Here is a 23,920-nt window from a genome sequence, read left to right as displayed (position 1 = left end):
TCAGTTTTACAAGTGCTGTGAAGGTCTTCCATACAGTTCGTTCAGAAATGAAGTTTTAATCAAATCACAAGATTTCGAAAATGAGTTGAAAAACTCCGAAACTATTTAAAATTTTAGTTAAAATTATTTTAACAGCGTTGAAAACAAAATCAACGGAAAAATATTTCAATTTTCATATCAATCCACAATCACGTGAGCTTTACTTTTGTCCAATCAAATTGGACATGAAAAGTATACATCCTTACTGCATGCAGATCTTATTTTTATTTTAGCAGCTGATTTCTGATTTATTGATTTCAGCTACTGATTTCTGATTTATTTTATCAGATGATTTCTCTATTACGGAAGGAGAAAAAATGTTATCAATGTAAAATAATGGTAAGTTTCCGGTGAATTTCATCTAGCACTACCTAGTAAACATAAGACGTCCTTAGACGTCCAATGTTTACTGGGTATGAAGGAAGGGCAGCTTACGCCATTGCGATTGAAATCATTTTCTCTCCTTGTAGAAATTATATGCTTTATATTTATATAAACCGAAATTATTCTTCCGTCTTGGATTTTCACGCATTGGTGTCTTTTCTCTGTCTGAACAACTTTTTTAAAAGCCTTATATCCTGCCAAAACCTCTTCAATAAACTGTTAGTTGATATTAGATGAATGTGAATCTACTAGGAATAAAGAAATCAATAAGTGCCGAAGAACTAGGTCGAGAATGTAGTGTTGACAATTTTAGTTAACTGAATCTTGTCCAGAACTTTTTGTCTGAACTGTCTCTGGAGTAAAACCACCATTTTTGAAACCTGTATTGATTGCTGTGGTGTCAAAAGTAATCATTTTGACACTCTTAAATGATATAGCAAGACTTACTGCTGATCTACTGACACAAGTCAAAACCCCAAGATTAAGAGTTCTTGCGGAATTCTTCAAAAAAACCACCTGATACTTTTTATTGTCAATTCTCTTCCAGTCAAAATTAAAGCAGGATTCCTTTTCAGTGATAAGTTATTCAACCGTACTTTTCCTTTGTCTGCATCCTTGATCACTTGACATCAAGTTTCCGATTGCGATAGGGTAAGCACATCTAATCCTTCTTCAACTTCTTCCCTTTCAAGTAACATATATTGATTATTTCTTCCAAATTCTTGAAAAACGCCATTGTTCTGAGTAGTTGTGCCTTTTTCTTTGGAACTGCTGACTTTGACAAAGCGAAGAATTCAAAAAGTTTCTTTTCTTAGGCAACAAACTTCCAACTAATCAATGGCTCAACTATTTTGTTGCCTGTTGACTTGTCTAAAATAGATCCAAGTTGCATAATTTTGGAACATTGACCATGTCTCGGTTTTTGAGAGTGTTGGCTAAAGATATGCATGACTTGATGTCCGAAGCAAATCAAACAGTAATTACTTTTAACGTAATAATTTTTTTCATTTTACTTTACTTTAAATATATTATTCTAAATATACTATTTTAAATTAGTTATTGAAAAATTTCTAATATAAAAACCTAATTACTAAAACTTAATCTTCAAAAACTTTCTACAAAAAATGAACATCTGTTACCGGGAATTACTGGAAATAGTTTGTCTATGGTTACTTAGCTGAGTCTCATCGTACCAAAAGATAATCCTTGTTTACTAGCAATGATGCAATCTGTTCAGAATGGCTATCTTGAGGATGATGGTGAGCAAGTGTCTTTTGATTCTTTCTGGTTTTCTTTAAATGGATGCTTTTTATTCAGCTTTGGTTTTCCAATCTTGCAAATCAAATGCAGCTCATAGAATTTGAAGGGAACGGCTTTTTATCTGCATAGGATTAAGATTAAACAATTCAGACGATTAAACATTTTGGCCACAAAGGTCAAATTTTTGTAGTATCTTTTCGACCGTTCTCACAAGCTCCTCTTGAAATTTTTTCGCTATTAAAATCAAAATCCTCTTTCACATGTTTATGCTGTTTTTCAATCTTAAATATTGTAAATTCCTGTTCACTTTTTTTGAAAACACAAAACACACAATTTTGTAATAAACTTCATGATTTTACCTGTGTAAAGAATTTTTAGATGTCAGAACTTAAGTTAAAAGTTAGAATGATTATTAAATTTTTTGCAGTTAAAACATTAAATTAGAAGTGGAAAGTAATTTTAGTTGGTTTTTGCTTTATTCATAAGCACAAGCGAGATTCATTTCTTCAAAATCACTTGCATAATCCGTTACAATTCGTTTTCCTAAAATAAAGGACGGAGGCTCTAAACCTTCAACAACACGTTTCAAGCGAACTTAATTAAAGTATTTATTAGTTTTAACTGCCAGTCGTCAACAACAATAATATATATTAACTAGATATCTAACTCGCACTTCCACAGTGAAGCACATTTTTTGCCAGCCTGAAATGACGCAATGATAAATCAAAGCAAAAATGTATTAGATAATTCTCTGCATTGAAACGATAGTTCTCTGCCTGGAAGCAGTTGTCACCTTTTTTCTGGAAAAGTTTTGCAGATAAATACATTTCATTTAGATAGACATTTCAATTTTTTTGCAATGTCATAAGCTACCTGTCCTAAACCATCTTCTTCTTTGTTAACCATAATAGGGAGAAATAAAAGAAATCACCCGTCTTTAATAATACTTTAATAGTGATTCAATAGTAAAATTCATTAAACAAACTTTGTTTTGATAAAGTTAACAACAGGTCCACAATATGACCTGTTACATCTTGAATTTTCATGTATTTAATGACAAGTTTAAAAAATTGAATGAAAATAACAATCTAGACATTCATAATTAATAAAAAAAAACAACTGAAATTCACTGATAGAGCTGTACTTTTTGAGCGGTAGTGTATAATCACAGAAAATCCGAGGGTTTAAACTATAAAAAGCCAATAAACTAAAACCAAGGGCTATATTATGAACGAAGTTTTTATCGGGCCTTCAGAAGAGTGGTGTTCCTGTAGCTGCAAATAATTTTTGACAGAAACTACATTTATCTCAACTTTTTTTCTCAGGATACTCAATCGGTCGTTTTGGCATTCGGTAAACGTGACGCTTCCTTTGACTGGGAAGACACATTTATATTATGCGATTTCAAAGAGAGGTTTAACACTTTAGAGTTTAAATTCAAGAAAAAGGGAGAAGTTGACGCTTCTCTAATTTTGTTTAAATTAAAAAGTCAAAGTTACATGCCACTCTTACAGAAAATCCAGTTATCTTTACCTTGCTGCGCCATATTTTTTCATTTTCAACATTTACATTTTAAATGTGGCGAAAAACTGTACTTGGGGAGAAACGGAGCAACTATATCTTATTTTGAAAACCCAAACCAAATTCTTTCGCGCCGAAAAAATTGTTTTAAATTGTTAGTGTTTGGTGATTAGTGTTTAATTTTAAATGTTTTGAATACTTATATAATTGTAAATATTTTTAACCATTATTCAATAAATATACTGATTTTAGACATTTTTTGGAGTGGCCTACCGTATTTTATTTTTTTCATGTATCAATAGCACTATCCAGTTGTTAAAGATAAATGATTCATACCCAGCAAGCATACAACGTTGAAATAACGTTGAAATAACGTTGATCAACGTGTGCTTGCTGGGTACATACTAATTTTACATTTGAATTCCTGCTTTACCAACGTAGAACTATTTCTTGACGAGTCAATGTATCAATTTATACTTCTTTTAATTACGAACCTACAATAAATATTTTGTGGTGGGACGATGTAATGTACCAGTTTATACTTCTGTTAATTACGAACCTATAATAAATATTTCGTGATGGGACGATGTATCAGTTTACAATTCTTTTAATTATGAACCTACATTAAATATTTCGTGATGGGACGATGTAATTTATCAGTTTATACTTCTTTTAATTACAAAACTAATGAGCAAAACACTTAACAATAAAAAAACTTCATAAAAAATGTTTTCCTGTTTTCAAGCACTTTAATCATGAACTTGTTGCGGTGAAATGTTTAAGCTTGGTAAAACAAATAGTTTGAAGCGGACCAAGTTAACCAGCCAACTTTAATCTGCATCTTACCTGGGTTTCTCCTTCGAATTTGTAATTTCTAAAATCTAAACTTAACGCAACTTTAACTGCTGTATGAACTGTTTTTGTTAAGCGCTTGTGTTGAGAATATTTTAGGCTTTAGTAACAAGAACTAAAAAATAATTTTCTTACTGAGACACACTGAACAAAGTTCTTTGAGGGGTGCTCTTTTTTGTTGGTCCGTAGGATCCGGGAGTTCGGTTTTGAAATGTCGGGCTATACTGATAAGGTGGCGGGGAATTTTGCACAAGATATGGCGAATTGGCATACGTTATAGGCGTTAGTGCAGCAACATAACGTTCTTTCCAGAAAAAGTGATAAATAACGATTAGAAGTATAATAGTGGCTAAAACTATGGTATAACTGACAACCAAAACACTGCTCTGTTCAAAAAAGTCACTAATCTTTCTATTCCACGAAGGCGTGTGGACATCTGACGTATATGTTGTATATTTAACATCAATTTCTCCTTTAACGTGTATAGAAACAACTGAATTGCTTGTAGTGATAGGATTGTAAAATGTTATCGAAGTGTTCGTGTCTGATTTTATAGGAGTTTTCAATGATACTTCGAATTTGTAAGGAGAAGATTCAACGGAGAGCAATCGTTCAACGTTGATGAAAGATGGAATATTTACTAACTGAAAAATAAAAATAAAGTACAATATACGTATTTTGTGCAACATTTGTTTCTCTATTATATTATTCTCCTGCAAATTTAATGACGAATTATAATAAGAATTAGTCAAAGTATTTTGGTGTTGCTACTATATGAAAAGATACAAAACCTTAAGAGCTACCTTTAGGCCAGATAACTGTGATTGCGATCCATATATTTCAACAACCTCAGCTTTGTGCACGGTACTTAAGAATATTTCTTTAGTGTTGATATATACTTCTGGTGCAAATCTGATTTCCAAAGGAGCAGAAGATTGCAAATGCCGACCGTCGCTAATATCAACTATCAGTATAATCACTCTATCACTAGTACAGAAAGACTTCATGAGCGCAGGACTTAAAACGCGCGGAGAAAACACGCATAACGGTTCGCCATTTTTGTAGATTGATTCAATAGTGAACACATCATTAATATTATCGGTACCCTCCTTCCACTTCGCACTGCATTTAAAAGGCGAATGAACATCAAATGAAAGATTTTCAGAACAGTAATGCTTATGCGTTATACTATTGTCTACCATAATGCGAAAAGATTTTTGATGGCCGTTAGATAAGAAGAGATAGCTATCTTCTGCTATGTACGGAGGGGTATTAGGCGCTACAACAGTAACCTAAAAGATCGGGAAATTCATCTATGTTAAAATAAAACTTTAAAACCAATATTGAATTTTGATGAATTATATGATAAAAATTCTTCGCAAACCTCTGCATATGTACTAAAAGATTCATCACTGTAGTAGATCATGGCGGTACCCGTATTTACCCCTACGGCAGCACCTGACTGGCGATCAATTGATATCAACCCACTAGAAGCGCTCCACCAGCCCTTTTCTATAATTTAAAATAAAAAGCAACAACAAAAAAAAGTTGTCGTCAATTGAAGTTAAAACTAAATTAAAACTTTTTAATGGTTATATAAAATTAGCAAACTTCATTCAAATTAAAAAGGTTACAAGGGATTTATAACACGAATTTGTAAAAGTCACTTACCGACTAAGATGTTGCTCCGGAAACAAAAAGCATTACCCAAAGTAAGTTGAATTTTAGCTGGAACTATTCCTTCAGTTACTCTTACACGAATGTAATCAGACAATGAAGGATTGCCATCATCCCAAACCTAAACCATTATAGTAAACTCTGGATTGTCTTTACATTTAAATGATTGGTAGTTTTTTTAATTATTTCAAATCTCTAGTAATTATATCAACAATAACTAGAGCCTACTTTCATAATGACTTCGCCTACACTTGTAGTTCTGAGTGTAAATGTAGCATTTTCAGGATTTGGAATCACATGAATGATATCTGATCTAAAAAATAGGAAAACTACTACTGTCATTTTATTATTTTTTGCTCTTAAACCCAGCAAAAAAGGAAGCAGTCAACAACCCAATACCTTATCTATATTTAACTAATATAGCATGAAGAAAATAAATTAGAACAAATTAGCTGTATTTTACATAACTAACATATTTTTACCTGCTGATTCTATGTTTTAGTGGGATTGTAGCAACATCAAACTTTCTTGCAATATTATCATGTAATTGCACTACAAACAAAATATTTGAACCAATAGGAAATGTAGGTCGCTCACCATTTGAGATGACAAAATTTGATAACAACTGAAGAGATATAGTAGATACGGGCTTCACCTGAAATTAGCATAATTTCAATTATATAAATTTATTGCCAAATATAAAGTAGGGAGCTAAAATATAGGGAACTAAATAGAGGAAGTATCATAAAAAAAATATTATCTATGTTTGGTCATCAGTAACATAAACCAAAACATTTTTTACATTTAACAAAAGAAAAAAAACTCTGAGAGTCAGAAAAACCCGAGCTGAATAATTGTAGCTGAGAAATTTACTTAGAGAATGATGTTTAATATGAGTATAATTAAACCTCAACAAATAAAATTAGAAAGATAATGAAATTTGCAGTTGACTCTGTCAGCTGATGCAATTTAGCACCTTTTCTGCTTCACTCAAGGTGAATTGAAATTTGCTTTGAATAAGATCACTGCTAAGCTATTAGTATAACTCATTAGAGGATGTGACTAATTCATATAGGGTAGACTGGGCATGTTGGCCCTTTAGTCAGTTCACAGACTATGCACTTGGCATACTAGGAATCAAGGGTGTGATCGGAAGAGTTCTCCCCTCATTCCTCAGAAGTATCAAAGATGTCTTAACACAGTTTATTCTGGAAAAGTAAAAGCAAATTTTTACTTGACATGATGAACAACTTCTCTGTCAGTAAAACATGTTTTGCATGGAAACCTACTTTTATGTTCTAAACTTCTTACACAAAAATATTGCAAAATATGATCTAAAGTCAATATCACTCCTAATAATGACACCAACCACAAAATCAAACATTTAACCATTTTTTTACAGTTAGAATAGAGCATTTTACAAAGTAATTATTGTTTTGAAGGACCACATTTTTTATATAAAAATATAAATACATACAAAACAACATATTTATTCATTTTAAGGTAGTTGTATTACATACAAATTTTTTCTTTATATGTAATGATAGCAACTTGATTCCATTTAAAGAGTATTTTTTTAAAACAATTGTTGTATTCAATAATTGAAATTGAAAAAATAAAATTTATTATTTAGTTGCTTATGTTTTGGATGACATGTATGCATATGTATGTATGTATGTATGTATGTATGTATGTATGTATGTATGTATGTATGTATGTATGTATGTATGTATGTATGTATGTATGTATGTATGTATGTATGTATGTATGTATGTATGTATGTATGTATGCATGTATGTGTGTGTGTGTGTATGTATACAAAATATTTCATTTTAAATAAAGTAAACAATGTATATGCTTTTAAAAATGTAAATAATATGTAAAATACTAAAAAAAGTAAAATGTAAAAAGTATTTGAAGTTTAGCTGCAACTCTACTTTATACTTCTAATATATTTTTAGATCTACCTGAAAATAGTGTAAAACTATGTTTACAAGTGTTGTAGGAGACAAATTTACTTGTAGTAATACAACCTACAAATTATGAAAGATCAATTAAAAAGTTATTACGAAGTTCAAAATACCACAAAAGACTTTAGAAAGGTATTACATTAAGTACAATTATCTTCTGCTTCGAATACTTCAGTTCAAACTGAGATAATTCATAAGAACAAAATGATTCCTCCGTATTTTGATAATAACAAGGAATGCCAGGTTGATGCTACTGTTGAAATGCCTGATAAAGTTAATGAAGAAACTACTACACTAAGAGATATAGTATAGCATAGTTTAGATACTGATTTGAATTTGATAGTTTATTTCTATAGCATAAGTAAAGGCCCATGCACTTATGGTTCAATATCAAATACCACAACTCGAGTAATTAAGAAGAAAGTTTAAGTAATGTGTAGGGTCATTCTCTTTTTTTCAGGGTGTTTGAACCTGAGCAGGAAGACTCACATGAGCAATACCTTGTAAAAGTAACATATACTATAGCATTTCTCATAAAGAAGTCAGTTGCTTTGCATATATATATATGTTGTTGTCTACAGCAGAAAAATCAAAAAGTTGTTTTAAAAAGTTTAACTTAGCACATGATGTGTGGTAAACAAATGACCTATGGCTAAATATGCCTATAAACTAATGACATATCAATAATGTTTGGTTCATTTCATACCTTTGAAAAAAGATTTACAGAATATTTTGGTTGCCAGAGTTCTGTTACAATAAAAATAGCTGCAGATCTACTTGCTGGCAGCACTAAAGCACTATTAACTACTCTAGAAAAAGAACAAAAAAGATAAGGAAGGTGACATTGCAGATAGGAAGAATATTTTGTGTTTTAGATGCCTCAAACCCTTCTCAAACAGCCTTCCAGGTGCAAAATGGATCCAGTGTTTAAGCTGCCATTTTGACTTGCATAGAAAAAGAACTCAAGGGTCTATCTTATAACAGTTTGTGCTATAATGATCTTCTAGTCCAATTAGATGAAAACAGCGACTAATCTGTGACCAAATATTTTAAATGCTATGATAAAACCATTGTTCATTGATATTTAATTGTAACTCAAATTTAATTATTTATTGTTTTGAGGACTGAACTGCCCCAATCCATAGGCCAATTTACCCAAATTATGGGTAATGGGCCAAAAAAACATCATTTTTAACAAAGTATTTTAAATATGTTAACAAAATTAAACTTTTAAGAATAAATTTTTTGATTATATATAGTTTAAGCTTCTCCCATAAAGAAACAGAATAAAACATGAAAAACAAAAAAAGTTAGGAATCAAAGAAAAAAAAGCAGGATAAAATATCTTGGTCTACCCTATTCTCCTTAACTCATTTAAATATTTGATGAAATTTGAAATAGATTTGTCGAAAAAAGATAACACTGGCTAGAGAAAGCAATAACATGATTGTCAATAAACTACATGAAATGTTTTGCTGTTGTTCAATAGTGCAGAGGATTTTATATTTTTTATTTTAACTGTAAATTAAGTAAAAATTTATAAACTCTTTTACCTCAACTTTAACAAAAATTGTTTGATTGTACCCACAATCCTCATGAACAGTAATCAAAATAATTGCTGTTCCAGATAATGAAAATGATGTCACATGACCACCAGAAGAGATTTGAATTAAACTTTGTAAGTAGTCACCACAAGAATTAACCAAAGAGTAGCTCGTAATAGGCAGAGGATCTCTGGCAATAAATTACAAAAGCTTAAAATCTTTGCAAATTATTAAACATTAATAAAAAAAACTTTAAATTACTAGTTTGAATAAAAATAGAAGCCAAACAAATTCCCCTAAAATAGAACTACAATCTATGATTAGACCAAAAAAATCACCTATTTGTTCTAATAACTCCTTTTGCATTGTGAGGCAGAAGAAGCTCAGAGTTGAGTGGATACAAAATTTCCAGCTTTTGTAAAACCTGGTAGAAGAATACAGTATTCAAACACTGAACTTGCTTATGATATAAAGAAATAAACAACTAGATGAACTAAATCTTACTTGAATTTGAAGCTCGTCTTCGAGATGCGCATGTTCTGTAACTTGTTGGAAGTCGTTGGTCAATACTTCAACTCGTAACTTAATTGTTACAAGTCCAGGATTAAAGGTATGAACAACAGCTCTAAAGTCAGAGTCTTGTGTAACAGCAACTCCAGCCTTTATGCAAAAACAGAACAATTTTATACAACTTTAAAATGAAAATGCACAATTCTTTTTCAAAATTTAAAACAATAAACAGAAATATCTCACATCTTTATATACTGATTCAATGAGGGCAATTTTGTGGTTACTGGTAGACCAATGAAAGCGAAGATATGGTTGAGAAGTTGCAAAAGTAAATGGACCTTCATCAGTTAAGCCAATACTTAAAATACCAATCTATATATATGAATGTACATATATATACACACATATATAAAATAGAAATTTTAAAAACATTTAAAATATGCTTATTTTTAATTATACTATATATAAAAGCATTAAGCTCAATTTGTTTGTAATAGTACAACCAATGATTAGAAATTTTATACTTAAGACAAAACTCACTTGTGAATTTGTCACTATATGATGGGATCCGAGCAGAATCTTAAAACCTTTTAATTGGAAAACTGTTATATAAGTTTGATCCTAAAATAAAAGTTTAAAAAAATTAAAGTAAACACTTGACACACACACGTTCATATAATTATTATTATACAACTATATACAGTTATTATAAAATTTATATACAGATACATTTATGTAATTTATATATTTTGCTTAGTAGCCAACTATGTACCTGGTTATCAAAACTTATCTTCAAATGAGATATCTTAAGAAGTTTTATAAATCATAAAACTAAAACTAAAACTGAAAGGGTTTTGATTTAGTTACTTCTAATAGTGTCATTAGTAATTTTTACTTTTTAAAGTAAACTAAAATTATTCAATTAGCTTTTTAAAGAACATTATTTTGACTTTATTTGAATATAAAATATCTGATTTAAGAATAATAAAAATTTTAAGGAAAAAAAAACTTTTAAAATTTTAAGATTTAGCAAAAGCTAACTGCACATAAAACTTACTTGTGAATATATGACATCTTTTCCTGAGGCATCAAAACCTCGTGACATTCCTGTCAAAGTAGTTTTACCAACAACTTTGGAGTAAACAAGTCCATTTTGAGAGACTTCAGCAACTGTGGTATTATCCAGTGAAAAAAAAGTAACTGCATGAGGTCTGGGACCACCTGTACTGTAAACCTGTAAAAATTAATAGATTTTTTTTCCGCAAATGAATCATTATTAAATTATACATAAGTTAAGCATAAAGATAAAAAGAAGTTTTCCGAAAAACTTATTCTAATTTTCATGCTAATATATTAAAAAGCCTTAACATAAACCTAAAGTTTAATGTTTTAGCAGTTTAAAAAGATGAATTGCAATTAAAAGCTGAATTGAATTAAAAAACATAATCCATCACTTTAACTTGACACATTTTTCTGTTGTTGCTTACAAAGGTAATTAATTTTATTAACACAGAAACATTTTAAGCTGAAAAAAAGTTGAAAAGCTGTAACTAAGGATAAATGTTAACTTTCATAAAAAAAAGAAAATTGTAGTTATTAAACTTTTAACTTTAAAAAGTCAAAAAATAAAAAACAAAGAATATACTTGAAATTGTGAGCCAACTAAAAGTCTTAAATATTTTGGCTGCAGCTCAATTGCAGAGAACACCTGAAAGAAGATGGAAATTAAAAATTTTTATTCAGCAATCTAAATAGTTAACTTCAAATTTGGCATGCAACTATTTATAGTATTATATATATATATATATATATATATGATTTTTATGATATTTATAGTATTATATATGATTTTTTGATATTGATACTCTAGTGTTTACTTTAGATTTTTTTTCTATTCATTTTTTTGTTAACATTTCACCTGTTTAATACAAATATTTTGGTCAGGAACATAAAAGATAAGATTCAATAACCTGCACTTCACTTGTTTTGCTTGATATGGGATTACCATTTAACTTAATTGCTTCGCAAGTTAAACTTGTGATTCCAGCAGATTTCCCAGTCAAGTTATAGATTGCTTCAGCTTTGTAAACACCAGAATTTCTTTTAACATTTCTATAAAAAGGTGAACAGAAAAAAAGAACCATTAAAAAGGAAAAACTGTAAAATATATTCACTTAATACTAATTTAGCATTTATCTTATTAAGCCATCAAAGTTTTTAACAAACTAACATACAAACAAGCAATCAAAGTATTTAACAGATAGCAAAACAAAAATATTCATTTACTCAATATCCAGAATGTCTGATGTAGATTTCAATTGTAAGTTAAGCTTGCTAGTTATATCTACAACATTTAAAATATTTCCATCCATATCAAGCGCATGACATTTAGAGGTAATCTTTTGATCTAATTCAACCTGCAAATTAACAACTAAAAACATTATGTTGATGTTAACATTACAAATTAAATATTTATACAAATGTAATAAAAAAAATAGAAAATTTAAGCAAAATTTAGAAGAAAAAAAATCTAATTAAGATAGGCTTAACTAATTTAATCTTTTTGTTCTCCAGATGTTACATCATTACAAAAAAAAGTTTGGGGGGTTGAAAAAAATCACTATAAAGCAAATATTAGAAGAAAAAAATCTTAAGAAAAAAACTTGCCTTATCACTGACTAAAAGTTGCAATGCATAAACATCAGACAGCAGCACGCGGGCTTCAGCAGGCATTTCTGCGTCAAGGCATGCATCATGCAAAAATATAACCAGCTTACCTTCTTCATTTGGAGTTACCTAAATATTTCAGTTATGTAAATATTGAAATATATTAGAAAGGAACTTTGACTGTGGAATGTATCTAAATTTTTCATTACAAATCAATATACAAGCTAAAGTATACTAAAAACCTGAATCGAATGTGGTGGAATAAATTGAAACTTGGCTAGATGTGGATTGTTACTCTTAGCTATGAAGTTGTTTGTTCCGCCAGATACCTTTAGGCTGAGCTACACAAAAAAGTACAAAAGCTCTATTAATAAGCAACTTTATATAAGATTTAAGAATTTTTCGAATACTGCATTACTAAATGAATAATTAAGTGGAAGGAGCAAACATTACTTATGCCTAATCATAAAAAGCATTTGTACTTTTAATTTAAAATTTATAGTTTCATTTGTAACAATAAACATTTCTTTTAAAGAAATGTTTTCATTTTATGGCTATAATGTTGTCAACCATATTTTTTTTTTGCTATACCTATAAATTAACTAATTCCATTAGGCTTTTATCAAATAAAAGTATAATTAAATACACTTATTTCTGATTTAGCACAAGAAGTAATATCAAAATCTTCCACAAATACCTGATTTGATGAGTGAGCAAATATACTCTGCCACATAGGTGAGAGAGAGGGCTCAGGAACAAGAATCAATGGAAGCTTTGCTGATATAGCAGCAGCTAAATGAATCTAGAAGAATTTTTTAAACTTACATTTTAATATACACCTTTAAAAAAAATTATGCACATTAAAATTTTAAACAACACAATATACATTTTTAACAGATATCAATGTAACAAATATTAAGTGGAATACAAATACCTCTGAATGAAGATAACCTAATATTGTAGCAGTTACTACTAAGGGCACTGTTTTAGAATACAAGGTGACAAGTTGAAATGCTAGAAATCAAATAATCTCACTTTAGATATAAGTTACACTGCAGTAAATATAGAAATTTTACCAGTTGAAAATCAAAAGATAAAAGTAAAAAATAAAAAAAAATTACCATGTGTGCCTCCATTTTTTTTTTTATCTGAATCGAACAGCACTACTTCTGTTTTAGTTTCACTTGACTTGATTGCTGCAGCTTCTGTGTTATCAATAGACCAATTTATTTTCAATGAGGAAAAATCATCAAAAAGAATTCCATTTGTGTTATAAACATAAACATCAATACGAAGTTCTCGATTATTTCGTACAGGAATCTTTAAAAAATTTCAAAAACATTAAGAATATTTCACAAAACTTTTTAGGTACCTAAACACTTTAACATTTAACAGCAATATGTCTATCCATGTTAGGTCACAGCAAATTTTTAAAATTCAAATAGAACTAAGTTAGAATTGTGATTTGAGAATCCTTTGGAACAAATTCTCTTTTGTCATATCAAAAAAACTGCATTTTAAACCTTTCTATATATGCCAAATGCAAAATTGTTTTTCTCTAGTATTAGCTATGAAGTTCAGCACCAGTTATATAAACAGCACTGATCATACTGTAATTCTAGTGTTAAAAACAAGAGGTGTGTACAAAGTAATCTCAGTTTTTAATTGTACAGAACAATACATAGTCTTATTTATTAAATAGCTGTATTTGATATACTTCAGAAGAAAAAAAAAATGATTTTTTGAACTAAATGAAATTAAACAAGGTAATTCTGGGAAAGACTTTCCTTTGATTTCTTTTAGCTATCTGGGAGAGTAATATGCCATCAAATTTTACATTTATTTTGCTAATCAAAAAATTAAAAAATTATTATTAGTTAAAATATTAGCTTCTGTGCTCTATGTTAAAACTAGTGTTACTTAGCAATGTAACACTACTATCTGTTATTTAGCTTGTTTTGAGGTTAAGTGCTTTACAGTAAGTAATGAGAAGTGTTTTCTTTTTTTTTCCTTTTGAATATTTTTCTTAATAATATTTTGGTACTAAAGTTTTCCTTAAAGCAAATTTAAAGCTCCATAATGATTAATTTAAATTTGGGATATACTAACCAATATTTGATGTGGTTTTTAGGGAAAGTCTTACAATAAATCAAGTTCTTATCTATAACTCAAATTTAGGAGAGCTTCCTATTCCAAGAGACGGACATTTATCTACCTTCGAAATATGAATTGAATATTATCATAAGAAATGTTAACAAAAATTGTTAGCCATATTAAAAAAAAGTAATGTTTTGTAATCAAAATTATAACAACACAATATTTGTTAACTAACTATTTTTCTCTAATTGAATTTTTTATAATTTAGCTGTTTGAATAAGTCTTTTATTTGCTTATATTAAAATTAGGAGTTAACGCTATGTAGTTTTATTGAAGTTTTATAGAAGAAAATGTGATGAGTTGATCAAAAGCAGCTAAACAAAAATTGTGTTCTACTTGTGGTAAATGAGTACCATTGTGAAAACATCAAAATTACAATCAGGAACATCACTAACAGCAACAGCTTTTAAAATGGTAGCATGCACTTTTTTAAAGAACGACCTTATCACCACAGGTAGAGGTAGAATGCAGAAAGGAAGAAAAAACATAATTTATTTGCTAAGTATATATTGAGGTATATTGGAGTTTAAAGGAAGAAAATTAACGAGTCTCTTGTGCTTGAATTTAAAGGTGTAGAAGTTTCTCCTACAAAACATTTTCCTTACACAGATTTCTGTTTTACACCATTAATACTTTATCATATATATGTATTTTTAAACATTCAGATATTAGTACCATGCTTAAAGGGAAATAAATTTAAGCATAAATGGGTAAGAGGCAGGGTAATAAAGCAGACCATAAATAATGTACAATTTATGGTTTATTACTTTAATAACCCTTGAAAAGCTTATTATTATATACTTAAGAAGAGAGGAATCACATATGCTAAAATGTGATTTGAGAGTTGATTTTATACTCAACTGATTTTTGAATCTATACACAATTTGATTTGATGCAGAAACATTTTTAATTTGAAATGGCATAATATATGTTAAGTTTTATTTTTAAAAGAAATGCACCCGTTTAAACTCATCAGTACAGCTTTCAAGAGTTCTGGTCTTCATATCAATAGTTGGCAAAATGATAGAAGGTAGCAGCCTCAAAGTTGCTGGTGGTGAACATGAGAACCTAAAAGTAAACTGCTAAATAGAAAAACTGCTTAATTGTTTAAATTAATTCAAACTTTATTAAACTTTCTATAAGTTTAAGAAAATGAAAATAATAAAATTAAGGGCAGACAAACTTGTATTAACTTTGTTATATATTCCTTTGTGGAATTCTTAAAGAACTTTAATATATATGTTATTTGAATTAAATGCCTAAAGGATTTATAAGATGAAAGCCAAGCCACTTTAAGCAAAAATTTAAAATATTTAAGAGTATGTACAGTGATTTATTAAAAAAACAAACAATCAAACAGAAGAATACTTGCTTAATTTATCTCTTATTAAAAAAAGAAAAATATATTACCTAGCTGAAGCACTCGATTTTGCAGGAAACTGATTCTTTATTGTGATTTTATTTCCAACTTCAATTGTCAAAATCTGCTCTCCAATCTGTAAACACGTAACATCAAAAAAATGATAATTTAAAGTAAGTTCCTTCTCTGGGATCTTCTCTTTGATTGCAACCCATTCTTCTTCTTCAGCAGATATGACCTCAAAATACTGACTGGGATCTAACACCCATGGTAAGGGACCACCAGTAGCTACTATTCTCTTAGTAGAACCAATAACAACAACAGCCATTTCAACTGGATCAACTACCTATAATAAAAAGAAAATAAGCACAGTCAAAATATCTACTATAAGCTGAATACACCAGATTCTATACATTCGCATTCAGCTTACATTACAATTCTGCAATAAAAGCAAAATTAATACATATACAGGATGAGAAAGTCAGTTTTGCACAAATCTATTTGTAATGACTTTATCAACTTATGTTTAGCAACTAATTTTAATTTAATTAGCAATTATATCTAAGTTAATGATTTAACTACCTTAACTGGATTGTAACTAGCAACAACAATCGTAGCACGCAGCACAACATCTGAATGCACATATGAAGTTGTTACTGTTGAATAACCAACTTTTAAAGCTTCCAAAGTTAAAGTGGTGCAACCTTGATGAGGAAGATCTAACAGAACAAAATTAAAAATCATGAATCAAAAAACATAAAAAAATTTTTTTAAACCTAAATGTTAGAACTTGGAAAACCTTACTTATAGGTATCATAAAACTTTTTAAAACTTTCATAGCCACTTTTAAAAACATTTAAGACATTACAATTGTTAAAAACTAAAAATTTAAAAAAAAAAAAAGAGTTACTTTCACTTTGCAAATCTGCTAATTTAAACACTGATGGATCAGAAAATGTTGTTTTCAGTGGCATTCGTCGGCAATCAGAGAAAGGAAGCTTTTCTTTTTCTAAGAATGTAAGTAATAATCGAATAAATATGGTAAAAATTTGACACATCAATGGTTCAAAAACAAATTATAAATAGCGGTTTAATAAAAAAAATATTTTAAAAGTTTTGTAAATTTTACCCATATTATTTATACTTTTATTATTTATACTCATTATATTTAATTTAATTTATCATAATATTTAAAGAACTATAAATCACTTTCAATATAGATAAAGGTAAAGACTATTTAAAGATATTCAGTAGTTTTCTTGGTTTAGTTAATTTAAAATTTTAATTTTTTTAAAATTGGTCTAGAAAAGATATTGGACTTTTAAAACTCACATAACTAGCAATAATGAGATGTTAAAGGGTTGGCTCAATAAAGTAAACTAAATTTTAAAAATTATTAACAAAAATTTAATAAGATTTCTTCCTATTAAATCCTGTCAAGATAATTTTAATAGTTTGTGGAGTAAAATTACTTTCTTATGATTAAGTTTATATAAGATTCTATTCATGTCATAAATACCTTAATTTACAATTCATTACTTGTTCTTAAATCCTTACATCAATTATTCCTGTCCATTTTTGGATATCTTTATATGCTTTTAGAATTAAGTCTTTTATAATTTAACATTTGATAAAAACGCTCAGATAACTTTACAGGATCAAACTAAAATAGTAGGTGGTTGTTAAACAAAAAATATTAAAAAATGTCTAGCCATATAACATATGAGGACTTACCTTGAGTAATTGCATAAACATTTATTGGTAGTACAATAAACTTTCCAACTTCTACTTCCACAACAGTATCTAAAAATATGATATCTTCTGGTGGCAAAATCTTTATCAATGAGAGACCAAAATGATTCAAATTGCGGACGTCTCTAACTTTTATTTGGGCTTCTCCAAAATTTTCTGAGGAAATTAACCCTCGATTATTAACGGAAACTATGCTTTTATTCATTGATGACCATGAATAGCCTCCACTGCCACCTTTTACCTTCAAATAATTTTTTTTAAATAACATAATTCGTCAAATACTTGCCAAAGTTAAAAAAGAGCTAATTAATGAATATTATTTACCAGAAGTTGAAACCTGTAAGGTTGAGGATGTTCTGGATCCCAAGGAAATACAACAACTTCAGGTGTAACAACTATGGGATCATATATCTCAATGACTTGCTCACCATATATATTTTTTGTTCTAACAAGACCTTGTGAAAGATGCTAAAATTAATGGAAACTGTTTTTAAATTAAATTCTAGTTAAATCAAAGTGTGAACCAGGAAATAACAATAATCATTTAACTTTCAAGACTACTTATTAATGTGAACATTGTGTTGTACAATTAATATGTCAATCAAAATTAAACCTAGAGAAAACTCACCTGAATGCCTAACAACTTTGCAGTCATTACTGTCTTTCCAACCACATTAGCTTGTACATGAAAATATGAACCATTATTTGATTTATTTATTATGCTAAAATATTCATCTGGTAATGTTGATTCAATTATAGTGTTCTAAAATAAAAGATTAAACTTATAATTTTCAAGTCTTAGTCTCAAAAGGCTATAATTTACAGTTATTTTTACACATACATCAGTTATTTGAATAGAGTTTCCTTCATCGTCAAAGAGCTGAACTGATAACTCATAAACTTTACCAACTTGAAGCAGCCAAAGTTTCCCAGGATGTACAGCAAATCCTAATTAAGTAAGAAAGAAAACAAAAAAAAAATAAATAAAATGAAAAACAAAAGTAGATTATTTAACAATTTTTTTTTTCAAAAATTTGTATTAGGAATCAATCAGTAGAGAAATCAAGCAGTATTAATACAAACTAATTTGTCAATAGTTCAAAATCTAAATACCCAGTTAATAACTAATTACATCTGAATAAATTAGTAGTCACATCAATCAGTGTAATTGTATGTTAACCATGATTGTAATCATAGCAATTGCAGCTGTAGCAAATTTTTGTAAAGTGATCATATTTACATTAATCACAATAAAGTTGATCAAGGGTTGTGTTCGTGATTATTGGATAAATGTAAAGCCACATATACAAAGGTAAATGATGACAGTAAAAGAGAGTACAGGGACAATAATTTTGTACTTCATAATTAAAGAACTCTGAAAATATATTTTTGGTGGGAATGTAAAGAGGCTGAAGTCTTTTTTCTAAATAATAAATTAAATGAAAATTTTAGAAATCAAAACATTTGTTTCTTTAAATAAGTTTAAATTCTTCATCAGCAATTTCATCAGCAAATTATTCAATAAAATATTGAATAAATCTGTATTCTGGATCAAAGCACAATTATAATTAATCCCATTAAAGCATGTTTATATTTTACATTCATTGACATTTAAAAATCAAATTATTGTCAAGTTTGTCTTACTTCTCCTGCATAATCATTACCTTTAACTTAAGCCTCTTTAACTTGCTAATACAGATATATTACCTATCTTTCCAGGATCAACAACATGAACTGAAGCTGTAGGTAAGCGAATTGACAATGCATCAACCATATCTTATTGATAAAGTTAAGTATAATTTTAAAAATTCTTTTTTGCTTCTTGTTCTGTTGCATTTAACCTCATTTTAAATGTGTTTTATGCATCACCTGTTAATTAATTGCTGAGCATAATATTTAATTCACTGAAAAGATACTATTGTCAACCAACTGGACTTTTGCTAGACCTAACTTCAACCCAGTAACACTTGCATTTTGTTTATTTAACTGAATAATAGAGATGTCTGAAATTTGAACTGTATACTGAGCTGAAGGTAATATAATGTCTAAAAAAAAAGTATGCAAATGTTAAAAAACAAGTAATTAAAGTTTTGAAAAAACTGCTGCAACACAAAGTAATTTACCATTTTTATGACCTCTCCTTAATTGAAGTGCATTAAACTTGACAACTTGGTTCACTAAAATGTATGAGTTTGATGGATAAAGCATAACATTGTCTACCACAGTTAATTTGACATTTGTTGGTTCAACATGCTGAAATTTGAAAAAATATTATAACATTAAGTAAAGTGAAAAAACTACCAACCACTTGCATAAACAAACAAACCTATGATTTGTGGAGCCTCAAAAGAATAAACTCAATATTTATTCATTTAATGGGTTTAATGATTTTTGTGGTGTTTTTAATAACTTAAAAGATTTTAACTTAAAGCAAATTAAAAAAAGACAAAAAAAAAACAAAAACAAAACAGATCATTTACACCATCATAAAAAATTATTGAAAATGCAGTTGCTTCGCCTTTTTTATTTCTCCCTAAAAGAGATGTTTATTCCCTTGTTGAATAATAACTGTTTTAACTAAAATTCTAGACTAATAACCAATTTTTTAAAGAAAAGTGAATGCATGCATGATGTATGTTTTTGAAAAATAAATTTTTGAAAAAGTTTTTAAAAAGTAGAAAAAAAAAAAAAAAAAAAAAAAGCATGGTTAGAGTAGGTACATCAGAAAAAACATTAGATGCAAAACTTTTCATAACTTTTTTTTCTCAAAACCTAAACTGCAATGAAAGAGAAGATTAAAATTTACCACTTTGATTAAAACTAATGGAGGGAGAAAGTGTTTATCACAAACCTTATAAGCAAATGTACCATAAAATTCAACATTTAGATAATTTCATCAAATATTAAATAACTTTATGAAAGTAAATTATATACATATAATAGAATTTATCACCTTATACTCTGGGTCTGCAAGTCTTGCAGAAACAATTGCCTCTCCAGTCCTTATACTTTCCACAAGTGCACTGCATCCTCGATTGTGCTAAAAACAATGCATCAAAGTTAAAACAAGCAGTTTTAATGCCCATCTGCACATTATGTACAGTCTGTGACTTTCCAGTGTTAGATGATTGGAAAGACAATCACACTAATTCTAGAGCCAATGAAAGCAACTATAGAGACTTTTTGTTTGTTAATAATATTTAAAATAATTTGATAGCAAAAGTAGCAAAAAAAATTATGTGGCTTTGATATAAAAAGAGAAAAAACTTTCCTTAACCTTTTCAAAAATTAAAAAAATTATGTGGATTTGAACTAAATAAATTAGATTTACTATTGCATTTGAAGATTTTAGTTGATTGAATAATTTTTTCAACTAAAACATTATTACTATAAGAAATATATAATCAGATCTGCTTCATGAATAATGCGAAATGTCTGTCAACTCAGTCAGTAGATATACTGTGCATTACACAAACATACGTTACACAGTTGCAATTATCACACTTAGAAAGAAAATTCAGACCTGCTCTTCTAAAGAATAAATCTCTGGTGTAGTATCATATGAAGAATCTTGAAACCATAAAAGTCTGAAGCAAAAATTTATTTTTAAAGAATAAATATTTATACCTAAAAACATAACTAAAAAAGGTACTTGTTATAGTACTATTTTGAGATATTTTTAAGTTATTAGTTACTTTTAGGTTTTTTTTTTTAAAAAAAAAAAAACAAAGGTAGATCTTGGCTAAAAAATATGTTAACCTGTTGCTTTTAATATCAATTCTTAAAATTATCTTAAGGAATATCACTTACTTAAGAATTTGTCGAGCATCAACCTGTTGGTTAGTAGAAGCTGGTAAAAAGCTCCATTCAAATATTTGACTACCCAATGAAGAGAACAAATTCCCTGGCAAGAAAAATATTTAAAGTAATGCAATCTTAATGCATTGATTACTGCATTAGCTTAATATTAAGACATATTACATAAAATTAACATATAAAATAAAAACTCCCTAAAACTAATCTAAGCTAACAATGATTGAAACCAAATCACTTTTTCATTACAGAAGATCAAGTTAACAACAAAGACAAAAAACGCACCTTCTTTATCATATGCATAAACATCAAATACTTCTGGTGATTCTCCAAGTAAAAGTTCTCGTGTAGTGGTTGCTATTTCAATGTTATGAATAGAATCCACAAAAACATCACATCGAAGAGTTAAACCAGTGCCTGAAACACAAGAATAAATAAACTATGAACAAGAATTTAACAGTACTAAAAAAACTACAACTTTTCTTAATTCTGTTTTCAATTCAGAAAATAGATAAAGCCCCTTTTTATTTTTCTCTAAAAACATTGCTAATAAAATCCCTATTCATGTTTCTCTAACAACTGAACTGAAAAACAACTAACCATCTTCTTCTGCTAATATCACAGTAGAATCTTCATCTGGAGTTTTTAGCTCTACAGTAACAAGAGCACCTTGAGAACACAAACTATCTTCATCTTCAGATGATGTAGTATTTAGTTTGTCATTGATAGGTAAAACAGAAGCAATGTTTGGCTTGGTAGAAGTCCTAAAAGAAACAGCCTATTACTAATTATCTGGATTAAACCATTAACTATAACTAAAAAAGAAACATTACACAGGAAAGAGGTTTTTCAGAGAGTAGTTAAAATTTTAATCGCTTATTTAGCTTTAATTTTTTTCATTTTTTATAGAAGCTGAAAAACATCTTAAGTCTCATCATGTGTCAGAATAGGTATATATCTGGATATAGAAATGTCTTGCATTTTTATCTGGATTTATACCTAATGCAATTAAAATTTTTTTTTTTTAATAATACTTGTAACAATATTCAGATAGGGAACTCATTTCTAAAACTACACTACAGAAAGCAACTACGAGTCTATTTCAAATAAATTTATTGGAGTATACAAATTTCCCGACACGTCACATATAACAAAATTATATACCCAGCTTTACATTCCAGAACCTTAAAACAACTATCAGATTCTCACCATCGGAAACAGCCTTTGTAAGCTTTTAAAACAAAGGTTGTTGGTTTTGATTCTTTTGTTACATATGGAAGGAGAATTTGAGGCACATTTAAAGTATTTTCATGTTGGCTGCACTGAAATATTTGGAAAAAGCCAACTAGTACGAGGCAGATCAGAACACTCTTTCCCGCCATTACATGTGCATGCTCAAAACACACCATTATAATAGGCCATTTCTAACGGCACAAACCCCCCTCTTAATTTAAGTTCTTTTAAATATAAATTAAGAGGGGCGTTTGTACCGATTTTATCAGATTAAAGATTTCTGTTAGTTTACATCATCCACTGGAAAAATGTAAATACTTCAAATTAACCTGAGAATTCTTTTTAACTATAAAAGTCAAAAACTTACGTTAAAGAACTCTTTCAAAACGATTTAAACTTAAGCTAGCTTTACAAGAAAAATTCTCTATTTTTAACCTTAGGGCACAATAAGTGTTAATAACCATTTCTTTTCTCATAGCAGAATTAAGACATAAAGCTAAAATAAATAAATGCAATCCTTTCCTTTTATTTGTACGCGCTTAGAAGAGATTATTAATCCTGTACGCGCTTAGAAGACATTAAAATAATAAAAAAACATTTCTTGACTAAACAGAGCTGCTTAGCTTTGCAAGAGCGAAAAAGGTATCTTTAAAATAATATTGCTGATATCGCTGTAAACTTAAAAGTAGGGTCGGTTATTTTTTTGTAAAGTTGTAATGCATATAGATAAAAAGAAGCATTAATTTATTGCTAATATTTTAAAACAAAATAAAAAGAATGGCTAATTAAAAAATTCTTGGAAGAAAAAATTTGTGGCGGTTTCAACTATTTTACATCCATCTTAGACCACTACAGCACCATGCATATGTCTTAGATCATTTATTATTTTGTATATCTACCTCAAGCATTTTACGCACAAATCATTTTTGTTGGGCTCTTTCCTCAACTCATCTCTTTGTCAATCGAATGAGGCCAAGATGTTGCATTTAAGACTTTTTTTAGTGACCCAAGTTTCTTTTTCTTTCCGGCTCCAAGTTGTTCCAGTACTAAAGCCTGTTTTTTTTTTTTATATCAACGTTCTCATCTTTAATTATTCAATGGATTTTAGATATTGATTTTAGGTAATGGATTTTAAATATTGATTATACATAAACGTAACGTAAAAAAAAAAATCTTCTTGT

The 23,920-nt window shown here is 28.8% G+C and overlaps 1 protein-coding gene across 2 annotated transcripts; it reads right to left on the bottom strand.

The window, feature by feature from the left end:
* Positions 1–3,843: 3,843 nt before the first annotated feature.
* On the bottom strand, positions 3,844–22,951 carry LOC145194814 (nuclear pore membrane glycoprotein 210-like). Of its 2 annotated transcripts, none has more exons than XM_090070735.1 (37): positions 22,716–22,951; positions 22,107–22,270; positions 21,792–21,923; positions 21,504–21,597; positions 21,217–21,280; positions 20,647–20,733; positions 19,817–19,946; positions 19,610–19,738; positions 19,401–19,469; positions 18,535–18,641; positions 18,322–18,456; positions 18,018–18,161; positions 17,676–17,934; positions 16,852–16,950; positions 16,524–16,660; positions 15,992–16,287; positions 15,541–15,649; positions 13,546–13,744; positions 13,359–13,438; positions 13,122–13,226; positions 12,667–12,765; positions 12,425–12,553; positions 12,044–12,174; positions 11,728–11,869; positions 11,403–11,465; positions 10,815–10,991; positions 10,298–10,378; positions 10,001–10,129; positions 9,752–9,907; positions 9,586–9,671; positions 9,257–9,437; positions 6,216–6,388; positions 5,962–6,046; positions 5,728–5,854; positions 5,441–5,568; positions 4,860–5,348; positions 3,844–4,700 (listed from the first exon to the last, which is right to left on the bottom strand). In XM_090070735.1, the coding sequence occupies exons 1-37, from the start codon at positions 22,913–22,915 to the stop codon at positions 4,188–4,190; spliced, it is 5,628 nt and encodes a 1,875-aa protein (XP_089926861.1). In that variant the 5' UTR covers positions 22,916–22,951; the 3' UTR covers positions 3,844–4,187. The 2 variants fall into 2 exon arrangements, with proteins under 2 accessions (XP_089926861.1, XP_089926863.1); XM_090070737.1 differs by having other exon boundaries at positions 22,671–22,926.
* Positions 22,952–23,920: the final 969 nt, after the last annotated feature.

Source organism: Hydra viridissima, unplaced genomic scaffold (genome assembly GCF_058129835.1).
Source record: "Hydra viridissima isolate aposymbiotic clone 2 unplaced genomic scaffold, HvirCarnegie_v1 scaffold_13, whole genome shotgun sequence".
Taxonomy (NCBI): domain Eukaryota; kingdom Metazoa; phylum Cnidaria; class Hydrozoa; order Anthoathecata; family Hydridae; genus Hydra; species Hydra viridissima.
This window is presented reverse-complemented; position numbering and strand designations above follow the sequence as displayed.

What these genes read in the sequence shown, in the direction of transcription:
- LOC145194814 (XM_090070735.1), bottom strand. Translation starts at nt 22,915, where the DNA reads ATGGTGTGTTTTGAGCATGCACATGTAATGGCGGGAAAGAGTGTTCTG. An exon ending in TTGCAGACCCAGAGTATAAG is followed by an intron (nt 19,947 to 20,646) that starts GTGATAAATTCT and finishes TTCAAATTTCAG; the next exon opens with CATGTTGAACCAACAAATGT. An exon ending in GGAGTTATTAGAACAAATAG is followed by an intron (nt 9,438 to 9,585) that starts GTGATTTTTTTG and finishes ATTTATTGCCAG; the next exon opens with AGATCCTCTGCCTATTACGA.